The sequence below is a fragment of the Rhinolophus sinicus genome, chromosome 2, assembly GCF_057876585.1.
Source record: "Rhinolophus sinicus isolate RSI-liver-muscle chromosome 2, RSI-T2T, whole genome shotgun sequence".
Classification (NCBI taxonomy): domain Eukaryota; kingdom Metazoa; phylum Chordata; class Mammalia; order Chiroptera; family Rhinolophidae; genus Rhinolophus; species Rhinolophus sinicus.
The window spans coordinates 112952720-112963962 of NC_142502.1; the positions used below are offsets into that span (position 1 = coordinate 112952720).

An 11243-nucleotide genomic window follows, 5' to 3' on the forward strand; every position below is an offset into this window, starting at 1 on the left:
CCATCCTGGATCTCCTAATCAGGAGGGAAAGGTCTTTATTTAGCCCCTTGACAAGCAAAGAATTAAAGAATACCTGTGTGATGTCAACATCTGGAGGAAGATCAGAATTTTCCTTAAAAAAATACCTGAAACCTATTATAGTAGTCATGAACAGATTTGTTAGGCCTTTGTGAGCAAGTGTGACTTGCTGTGCTCAGTAGACCTTGGGAAGGCCTTAGGAATTGCTTGATGTGGTTGTCAAGCAAGTTCCCTGGCTTCCTCCCAATAATTGGAAGGATGCTCTCCTCTGGCAATCTTCATCCAATTTCTAGTTTGGTCTTCACCAACTAACATATTAATTAGCTGATATGAATCAGAAAACCCAGGGTGATAGGTCCTTGGTTACTTTAGGGAATTCCTTTACAATGGCTCATAACTCAGCTTTAGTCAGGGGACATAAGAGATGTTAGGGTTTATTAGGATCTCCAGGGGGGTTAATCTTAAATGGGAAAGTACTGATAAGTTCTGAGGAAGGAGAAAAAAAAGATTCAAGACAATGTGCCGCTGGGGACGCTGGGGACAGAGCTGAAGATGGAGGAGGCAGCAGAGAAAGACAAGATGGTGTTGAGGGCGGAGCTTGAGACAAAGGAGGAGTGGGGGGAGGGCAAGGCCATGCTGTGGAGGAAGAGCACAAGGTTTCAGGGGCCATTTTGTCTCTTTTTGAATTTTTAGCAACCCTTGTTAACTTTGAGATTTTATTTTATAAATGGGCAATTTCAAATTCATGGTCTTGTTTGGAAGCCTCAGTATAATACTCAAAATAGGCATTCCATTCCTTTTTATTAATTACAGTGCTGTTATTATCCAATTTAGTTTTAAGAAAATCAAGTTTCATAATCTTAGAAGTTCCCCAAAGTGGCCACTGGTTTTCTAAGTTACTCTTAGTCGGATCTGTCCATTTAGTTAAATATGTGCATGAATAATCCCTGTGGCTTTTAAACATATACTCGGCTGGTGTCCCATTGGAGGGACAGTTTCAGAAGGCTTAGACAGCAGGGATCCCATTTTTAATACTGGGCCTGAAACAGCTCACAACTCGAGCAACCTGCAGGTCTTCAGCTCACCTCACTCTGGAACAGTCTGATCACTGAGAACCAGACCTAAGGCTGAAAGCCAGTTCCAGGGAAATAACAACTCTTAGGGAGTCAAGTTACAGGCTGAGCTGGCACTGGGCCAAAGTCACAACTCAAGGAACCCATAGGTCTTCAGCTTGCCTCACTCTGGAACAGTCTGATCACCAAGCATTAAGTCGAAGGCTAAAAGCCAGTTCCAGGAAAATAACCAAATCTCAAGGAGTTAAGCTATAGGCTGAGCTGGGTGGCATTCTTTTCACTTTCTCAATGAGATGGCACAGTCTAACATTGGCCAAGACTGACCAATTTCAATAGAAATAACCTCTATCCCCAAATGGATGTTAGACAAAGACCAGTCTTTGTCTGAAAGGACAGCTTCTTTTCTGAAGAATTCAAGCTGATATGCCACAAGTACTCAGACAACATAGACAAACAAATGGGTCTCTAACGCATTCACACACACAAACACACACACACACACACACACACACACACACACAGCAAAACAAAAAAAAAACAATTCCCAAATAAAGCCTGGGGAGTGTCAGATGTAAAACATTGGCCCAACTCCAGGAGAGAACTCACCCAAGGTTTCTAAGCCAGGGAACAAAGCATTGAGCCCAAATGGATCACTGAGGCCTCAAAGTTGGTTTGCTCACAGTTCAGAAGCCGCCAGAGTTTGTTCTTTCTGGATCTCCGACAAGCCCACAAAAATGTTAATTGGACAAAAATAACCTTTTAAATTGTTTAGAAAAAGAAAAAAAAAAGAAAAGGGGGGTTTATTTGGGAAAAGAAAACAAAACCACAACAGCAGTGTGGGAACACACACCTTCTGGCCTGCCATCCACATGCAGAAGAGAACAAAAAAGAACGATCTCTCAAAATGGCTTCCTTACACACACACACACACACACACACACACACACACACACACACACACAGTCCCCACCCTGCAGGAAGTTATAACCATAAAGTTTAACAGGAAGTCAGGACTAGAGAGTAACAGGAAGCCCAGCTCCAGCCATAGACCTCCCAGCTCCCAGGTCAATTTCCCTAAAGTGCAAGTTTGCTTTCATCAGGAGTCTCTTGTGTCCCAGGGCAGTCCAGAAGGAAGACCGCCCTAAGGAGGCATCTGACCTCGTCTGTATTTCTTCACAATTGATCTGCCCTGGTTTCTCCAGGACCTGACACTGACCACACCTGTGTTGCCTCCAATCACTTGTTGACACCTCACAGGAATCTGTACTACACAGCTTCCTTGACAATGTGGGCACACCCAGAAACAGGAAACAATCTTCCTCTTTCCTTGCTCATTAAAAGGCCCAAAGTCCTGGACAGCTTTCCAGAGCCCTTACATGCAGGTGGAGCCTAATGCTGGCCCAGGGATCAGAACCTCTCTAGACAAAGGTAACTTCCACTTCTTTGACTGCATGGTGTCCAGCCCTGAGGAGCCGCTGGGCCCAGGATCTGGCGTCTAAGGTACAGGGCATAAGAGCAGCTGGGGTTGCTTCATGGTGTGGGTCTGCAGGCTGTCTCACTAGGGATGACCACAGAGTCAGGCCCCAAAGGCCCTGAGGCAGGGAAGGAGGTCAACAACTGGTGCTTGACATGGGGGTCTGTGGTCTCCTCAGGGAACTATCCTGGTGCCGTAAGCAGAAGCCCAGAGACAGATGTCCCCTGGCAGTGAGATACCTAATGGGGCCTATGGATGCCCATGGGCAGAACCCTCAGAAATGCCTTTTTGGGTGGGGAATGGGGGAGGTAAGGTATATGCAGGTTTGCTGCCAGTTATTTCAGGTGCTCAAGCTTGAAGGCAGGGTAACTGGTGGCTTACCAGCTGTGTGGCAGGCTGAATGGAGATGGACACAAATTGTCCCTTCCTCTGTCTAAATGCAGAGGAGGGTGCTGGGGAAGTACCTGGGGAGGGTGCTGCAGAGCCTCCTGCAATCCCAGGTGTGATGGCTAGAGGGCACTTCAAGGTCATCACCTCTTGCCCAGCCAGTACCACCAGAAGCCAGGGAGGAAATGGCATCTCCTGTTTGGGGTTGTCTGGACTTTGGAACATGCTGTCCCATCCTTAGTCTCAAGTGTGCATCTGGCACCTCCCTCAAAAGAATTTTTGCATAAAATTCCCAGAGGTGGGGGGAGCAACGAATAACATATTTTTCTTCCCTCTTTTCTTCACAAGACCCACTGCTGACAACCTCCTTGCCACCATTTGATCTACCTTGTCCTCTTTACAGAGAGCCCTGAAGCCAGCATGGCCACCCCACAAAGTAAGTGATGAGTAACAAAGCAGCTTGGAAATGTCTCCATCCTGCCTCACTAAGGACAATAGGGCACACAGCTCCCTGCCATGTGCTCAGCTACAGATGTATTTGCTAAACTACTCAGATCATGAAGCCTGCACTTGAAAATCTCAGTGTGTTTAGCTCTTGTCTTACTATGTGCATTTAGAATTGTTTCTTTATTTTGATTAAGAGGGTAAAGGAAAAAAACAAACATTTTGATGACCAATTTAAATATTGTTGGGTTTGCTTGTACCCAGAAACTATCAACCAGAAAAGACAGGTCACTGATACCCTAGAAAAAAAGGCAAGTTTTGAAAAATCTCTGAGGACCATGAATGCGTATAAATCCTTTCAGACACTTGTGTCCAGAAACCAGCCTTGCCGTTCCCATTATAGACCTTCTTAGAGCAGTAAACCTACCCCAGGAGTTCAAAAGCTTTATCCGCGGGGGATGCCCGAGACTGCAGATAATACCAAACCCTATATATACTATATTTTTTTCTGTACATAGTCACCTTGTCACTGAAAGGAAGCACTTTATGGCTTCTCTTTGGCATATCCGAATGGCCAGTGTCACTGCTTTTGCACTTTGGGGCCATTATGAAGGGTGACTTGCCCACAAGCACTATGATACTGCTACAGTCCAGCTGATAACCCGAGCAGCTACCAAGTGACTAAGGGGCAAGGAGTGGAGACACTGGGTAAAGGGATGAGTCACATCCCAGGAGGGATGGAACAGGATAGTGCAAGATTTCATCACACTACTTAGAATGGTGTGCAATTTAAAACTTATGACTTCTTTATTTCTGTAACTTTCCATTTAATATTTTCGGATCACAGTTGACCAATGGTAACTGAAGCTGTGGGAAGCAAAACCATGGATTGGGGGGGGGTGACCACTGTATTACCAGGATGCAGCCAGAGTCCTGAAGTTTATAATAACCTCATGTATGTTTTGTGCTTGTCTGTCACCTGGCAGAGGTGGAAATTCCAGAATCCCACAGAATTCGTGATTCTCTACAGATGGTGTGGGTCCTGAAGGGAAACGCTTTATTCTCAGTTCCTTTTAGCAGCAATGTCAAACCTGGTGAGTTACAATCAAAGCCAGTGTTGCCTCTGAAAGGGATGCCAGCTCCACTGGGGTTGGGGCTGAGCTTGCACAGGCTTGGCTGTGGCCTCTCCTACTTTTGGGCACCAGCTCAGTGTCCACAGAAAGTACAAGAAAGCTCATAGTAGTTCCCTCCCACAAAGGGAACCCTAGAATTGAGGTGTGAGGGACAGACAGCTGTCATTAACTAAAGGAACCGTCCATTCAATCAGCAGCTGACCATGTCCTTGGAGCTTCTCTCTTAAATTTCAACCTTTGCTACCTACACACTGTCTTGCCTGGGGTCCTCTCTTCTAGTAATAAGAGCATATTCTTTCATCCATCAAAAGTCAATCTATCTCATGTCAATTATGCCTCAATAGAGCTGGGGGAAAGTCAGTCCAACTGAGCCCTCTCCCTTCCTGGGACTTCAGTGTTTGATCCCATTTCTCTGGTCCCTGCATTACCCCACCTTTGTCTGTCCACTTGTTCCTTTCTCTCACTGGCAGACATGCTCTGATGTGACATGTCCAAGCTCAATGCTAAAAAGCTTGTCTCGATGCCCATGATTGATGCCTATTGTCACTGTGTGTTCCTACACACTGACCTGAATACCGTTCTGCATACCAGCCACAGCCAAGGTCCACAGAGGAGCGGGCCACATTCTCCGCCTCCCATTTGCCCCTCTTTATGCTTGCACGAAACCATTCAGCTTCTGAACTGGTTTTTGGCTACACCCTCAAGCTGAGCTTTCCAAGGTCAGCACACACGCCCTGTGTACTCATATGTGCTTCCTCATGGGCAGTCAGCACGGTTGACAACACTTTCTGTTCTGAACACTCCCCATTTTCTCTCTGTAAGAACATTGTCTGTGGCTCGCTGGTCCTCCCCCGCACCCTCCTTTCTGACTCCACTTTCTCTGTAAAATGCCTCAGTGCTGGGGACCCTCAGAGCTCCATCTGCAATCACACTATAACCCCCTGAGGGACTACGAGCCAGTTTCCAGGATTGATGCACCACCTCTGTGACCTCTGCCAGCCTGATGTCTCCTCCAAACATTTTAGCCATGTCCCTTTCATGTCCTCTCAGGCACCTCTAATTTTGTCCCAAGTAGGACTGTGGATCTGACTTCTCAGAACTGCTGCTGGACCCACTCTTCCCTGCCCCAGGGACTGGCATTACCGTCACCCTGTGCCTGAGCCAGAAATGCAGGCACAGACTCGATTCCTCCTTCTCCTCAGTCTCCATCCAGGCCATCACAAAGACTGATGAGTCTGTGCAAAGTAGGCCTCATTTCTAAGATGACCTGGACCACAGCCACCACGTCCTCACTGACACCCCCATTTGTGCAGCCTTCCGTCGTCCGCAGGCAGAGTATCACAAGTGACCTTACTGTGTTAATGAGTGTCATTCCCATGTGCTGGTGAATTGGGGGTAGGAGATGGTCTCAGGCTCGCCAGTCTTTGCAGCCTTGAACTTAACATGCTCTTTCCCACCTCGGCCTTTACCTCTAACACTCTCCCCCTAACCCGCTCCAGTCCCCTGCCCCCATCTCCTCATTTATTAGCTTCCTCTTAGCTTTAAGACTCTGGGTGGACTTCACCTGAACAGAAAGGTCTTTCTGGATTTTTCTACCTAAATTTGGTCTCTGTCCCACTGTCCCAGGCTCTGATCACTTCCCCCAAAGAAGGCGTTGTAATTGACTGTGGCTCTGCTGTTTCTCTGCTTACTTCTTTCTCCTCATTTTCTGTGGGGCACTGACAGCATCTCCCATGTCCTCAGCTGACCGTCCACGCCTGCACAGAGCCTCATCCTCAATGCGGGGTGTATGAGTTCCCTGCTGCCCACCCCGCCTGGGTTCCTGGGCTCACTTAGTGGGAATTAACTTCAGCTGATGGCGACAGACAGCTGCGTAACTGGAACTGCCACAGGATAAAGTTTTGTTCTTTCTCATGTGAAGGAAGCCTGAGAGTGGACTGAGGGCAGTGTGCTGCGGCCCTGATGCCTTAGCAACCCCGAGGTCACCTCAACCCCAGCCCGGTGTCCAGCAGGAAGACATGGGCACAGGGATGGTCCTTCCAGCTGAGTCAGCTCCCCTTGAAGGAGCTCCTTAGAAATCCCACCCAGTACTTCCACAGACAGCCCATCGGCTACAACTTAAGCATGAGGTCAAAATTAGCTGTAAGTGTAGTGGGCAATTCTGTTTTTATTTTTGGGAAGCAATGTGCCCTGGTGACATCTGGCTTCTACACTAGGAGGGAAAGGAGAATGGGTGTCAGCTCATGACACAGGGTTTGTGCTCCATGGCTCACTGGGGAGCCTGGCTGGTCAGCACCCCGGTGGGAGGAGCAGCCATGTGTCAGGCAGGACTGGCAGGTGTCCCGTTGCTTGGAGCAGAACACCTGTTCTTGTCTCTGTTCCAGTCACTATTTGCTCAGTACCGTGCACAGACACAGAGTCCCACGATGAACAAAAGGGCAGCCTGATATACCTGGGACTCAAGGGTGTTGACCTCTGCCTCTTCTGTGCGGAAATTCAGGGCCATCCAACTTTGCAGCTTAAGGTGAGTGGTTGTGCAGCTAAGGAGAGAAGTGCTGGGACATGGACGTTTTATTTCATTGGGTATACTACCGAATGAAAGTAACATTTGTGCAATCCTAGATTATTCAGTGTAAGGAAGGAGACCTGACTTGGATGACCCCCAGATCAACACCTTTGCAGTGGGTGTTAACACTTATTGTAATGTCACGGCATGCAATCCTCGTCCCCAAAACTCCTCCAAGATGGGGTGCTCCCATGTAAGCAGAGGAGACAAGGGGAGACTTAATCTGGGTCCCTGCCTTGACAGCAGCTTTTGTCATCATGAAGCCCATCCTTCTGCTGTGACAGAAGCTGCAAAGGACAAGCCCACCGGCCTGAGCTGCAGACATGCACAGCAGGGGCTCCAGTGAGGCAGTGAACCCCTCTGTTCTCAGGGCATCAAGTGTCCCCTGGAAGGATCAGAACCCCCTGGTATCATGGGATTCTGGGGGGTGGCAAGCTGTTGGGAACCAGAGGGAGGCTGTTCTGACACCTTCGTCCTCCTGCCCTCTGCCTGGCCCTTGCCTGGAGAGAGTGGTCACTTGAGGGCTGAGTTAGCTTAGCACCCTCCTTTCAATAACCTGCTGCAACAGGCCTCTCTCCTGCTCCTAGGAGAAGAAGATCATAGACCTGCATGAGGAAAAGAGTGCACAAAAGCCCTTTCTGTTTCTACGAGGCATCGAGGGCTCCACTTCCACCTTCCAGTCAGTGGCCTACCCTGGCTGGTTCATAGCCACTTCCTCCACGGTGGGACAGCCTGTCATCCTCACCAACGAGAGGGGCAAAACCTACAACACCAATTTCTATTTCAGCCCTGAGGAGTTAATCAGGCCCAGGTAGTGGGTGCTGGTTCCAGGAAAAGTGTCAAGCAGCCAGAGAACCTTCTGTCTGAAAACAGTAGGTCATCTTGAGACCACACAGCCCTAGTGCCCGTCCGCCGCCCATCTTGTGCTTACTGCCCTAACCACCTCCTCGAGATGTGCACTTGTGCGCCATGTGCTCCCCCCTTGAATGTTGTCCCCATGTGAAACTTGAGAGTCATTTTTTATTCTTTCCTGGTCTTGTCCCACCATCCACGTACCTGCCAAGTCCAGTGACGTCAGGATCCCAAGTGCTGCTCCCTTGTACGTACCCTTTTGTCCTATTCCTCTTGCCAACCCACCGCCTAGAGATATGAATGCCAAACATTTGTTCATGCAGCCCTTTCAATAAAAATGTTATTTATTAATTCTAAGCATGTGCATTATAAATATTGTAATATGTGTCCCAGAGATAAGTGTGAGGAATCAGAGGAATGTGAAATTAAAATTCCACGTCAGTAATCCTGACAGATTTTTAAATCATTCGTTAATCATTTTACCCATAATATATTCTTTGCTTAAGCTTGTTAACAATAGTGAAAGCAAATCAACTCTTATTTCAAAGAATCACTTATATCAGTTTGGATATTTTTTCTGGCAACTTCTCAGAACTTTTGTATTGTCCTTATTTCTACTATCTAAAACACCAACTATGAGATTTTTGAAGCTCCAATCAACAGTTTCTTTCTTGGGATGCTTTTAAGTCCCTTGTCCATTTTGTGAGGTTACTTTAGTTGAAGCCTGTGATACAATCTACAAACTGACTTCACCTATCACAGGTTGGCTGCAACTTACTGTGACATCCTGGACATGACTGTGAGCACGTGAGCTTTTCCTTCAGGAGAATTTGCCTTTCTTTGCACATGACAAGCAGGAGTATCAGGTGTTGTAAGGAGTCCCAGCATAATCTGTTCCAAGGCCTGTTCTCCTGGCATTGCCTCCTGCTGCTCCACGGGTAACACTTGGACCTCACCTGACAGCCTGTTAGTCTGCCTTTTCTTTCCTCTGTTCACTGTGGTGCTTCAAGTAGCTTTAACCCAACAGCACGCTGTGTCCTCTGCACCAGCCATCTCCCTTTCCCTGCTCTGGGGCTCCTGGGACACCTGGGGAAGGATGCTTGCAGTCACACATGCACAAACCTGGAAGTAAGGAGGGGGCTGCTCTGTGGGGAACCCTTCACTGGTTGGAGAGGGCCGTGGGTGGGGCAGTGCTACCTCTTCCAGCATTCCATGGGCAATGCTGATGTGTGTTCCATCTACATGGCCGTCAGATGGTCCCAGCAAGACTGAGTCATCGTCACCCATGGCAGCACTGAGCCCAAGAGCACATTCTTGCATTGGCCTTCTTCTTCTCCCTGCCTCAGTTTCCCCAGGCCCCACTCCTGTTCTCTGGGGTCATGTCTCACCATCCTTCATGCTAAACCTTGTGTCAGGCTCTGCTTTCTGGTGTAAACCTAGGCTGAGACGACTCAATTAAAGTGAGCTTCTTCCCTCCACATCTGCTCTCGTACTTTTGCAAACATGTCAAACATTCTCACCCTTGCTATGTCACCTGCCCATGTCGCCAACTACCCCACACCTGACTGAAGTGTGTAGCGACCTCTCATCATCTCCCCAACCAGATGCCACACCTCGTCTTCTTTGAGGTCCGTGACACTTTACTTCTCCTGTGACAGAAGTCAGTGAGCCAAGCTGTGTTATAATAAACCTTACTCATAAACACTAAAATTTAAATTTCATATACATTTCACTTCTATGAAATATTATTCCTTTTTAAAATTTGTTTCATCCATTTAAAAATGTAAAAAAACATTCTTAGCTCAAAGACGGTACAGAACCAGTTGGTGGGTCAGAATAAGCCTATGAGGCAGAGTGTGCTGACCCCAGGTCTACACTAAGGAGGGAAAAGAGATTAGTGTCAGCTCATGAAACAGGGTTTGTGCTCCGTGGCTCACTGGGGAGCCTGGCTGGTCAGCACCCCGGTGGGAGGAGCAGCCATGTGTCAGGCAGGACTGGCAGGTGTCCCGTTGCTTGGAGCAGAACACCTGTTCTTGTCTCTGTTCCAGTCACTATTTGCTCAGTACCGTGCACAGACACAGAGTCCCACGATGAACAAAAGGGCAGCCTGATATACCTGGGACTCAAGGGTGTTGACCTCTGCCTCTTCTGTGCGGAAATTCAGGGCCATCCAACTTTGCAGCTTAAGGTGAGTGGTTGTGCAGCTAAGGAGAGAAGTGCTGGGACATGGACGTTTTATTTCATTGGGTATACTACCGAATGAAAGTAACATTTGTGCAATCCTAGATTATTCAGTGTAAGGAAGGAGACCTGACTTGGATGACCCCCAGATCAACACCTTTGCAGTGGGTGTTAACACTTATTGTAATGTCACGGCATGCAATCCTCGTCCCCAAAACTCCTCCAAGATGGGGTGCTCCCATGTAAGCAGAGGAGACAAGGGGAGACTTGGGTCCCTGCCCTGATCTGGATATCTTAATCCCTCACTTCTTCTAAGAAATAAAAATCTAATGTATTTAAAGCACATAAAATTAATAGTTGTCTTATAGAATATAGCATGCTGAATAACAAATAATCATGAATTTTCAGAGAAAAGAATGAGTTTGAATATGTGTATCAAAAATTTAAGTTAACTAATAGAACAATAAAAATAGGATTGTATGGCTCTAACACATTAGAAGAAAATTCAATGTAACAAAGAAAAGAATAAATCAAACAAAAAGCATGAATAGTTGTCACAGAGACCATATGGCTGACAAAACCTAAAATGTTTACTATTTGGCCCTTTACAGAGAAAGTTGGCCAACTCCTAGATCCCAGCCCAATGATGCCTGTCCACACTCCCCTTGGATGTGACAGTGAACATAGCCTGTCCCCACCAGGCGATAACAGGCCAAGAGTAGGCACCACCTGCGTGGTTTTGTCTCTCCATACCTGAGTGCCACTCTTGTACCAGAAGACCACATCTATTGCAATTGTCACCTGCGCCCTCACTGTGATCTAGAAATGGCTCCCTCTGCCTGTGGATTATGTGTCTTCAGCCACACAGTGAATCATGACAAGACTCGCTCATCAGGGACATTGGGGGCCTGGCTCATCCACATCACGCAGAAGTGACTGTGAGACCCCTCAGTATGTGCAAATTGGTTTCTGTATATCTGTTTCCAGAAAGATGGGGTAACAAGAACAAAATTAATGCCTCACCTGAATCTACTAAAAACAAGGAAAAAGATAAAACCTATGAAACGATGATTTTAAAGCAGTGAGACCCCAATAATTGGAGGGGAAACCTGGGA

At 47.3% G+C, this 11243-nt stretch overlaps 1 protein-coding gene across 1 annotated transcript; it reads left to right on the plus strand.

The window, feature by feature from the left end:
- Positions 1-3297: 3297 nt before the first annotated feature.
- Positions 3298-8290, plus strand: IL36B (interleukin 36 beta). Its single transcript, XM_019716501.3, has 4 exons — positions 3298-3388; positions 4383-4490; positions 6914-7053; positions 7683-8290. The coding sequence occupies exons 1-4, from the start codon at positions 3373-3375 to the stop codon at positions 7908-7910; spliced, it is 492 nt and encodes a 163-aa protein (XP_019572060.1). The 5' UTR covers positions 3298-3372; the 3' UTR covers positions 7911-8290.
- Positions 8291-11243: the final 2953 nt, after the last annotated feature.

Coding starts and splice junctions, on each gene's coding strand:
- IL36B (XM_019716501.3), top strand. Junction 4,491..6,913: donor TAGCAGCAATGTCAAACCTG/GTGAGTTACAAT, acceptor TCTCTGTTCCAG/TCACTATTTGCTCAGTACCG. Junction 7,054..7,682: donor ATCCAACTTTGCAGCTTAAG/GTGAGTGGTTGT, acceptor TCCTGCTCCTAG/GAGAAGAAGATCATAGACCT.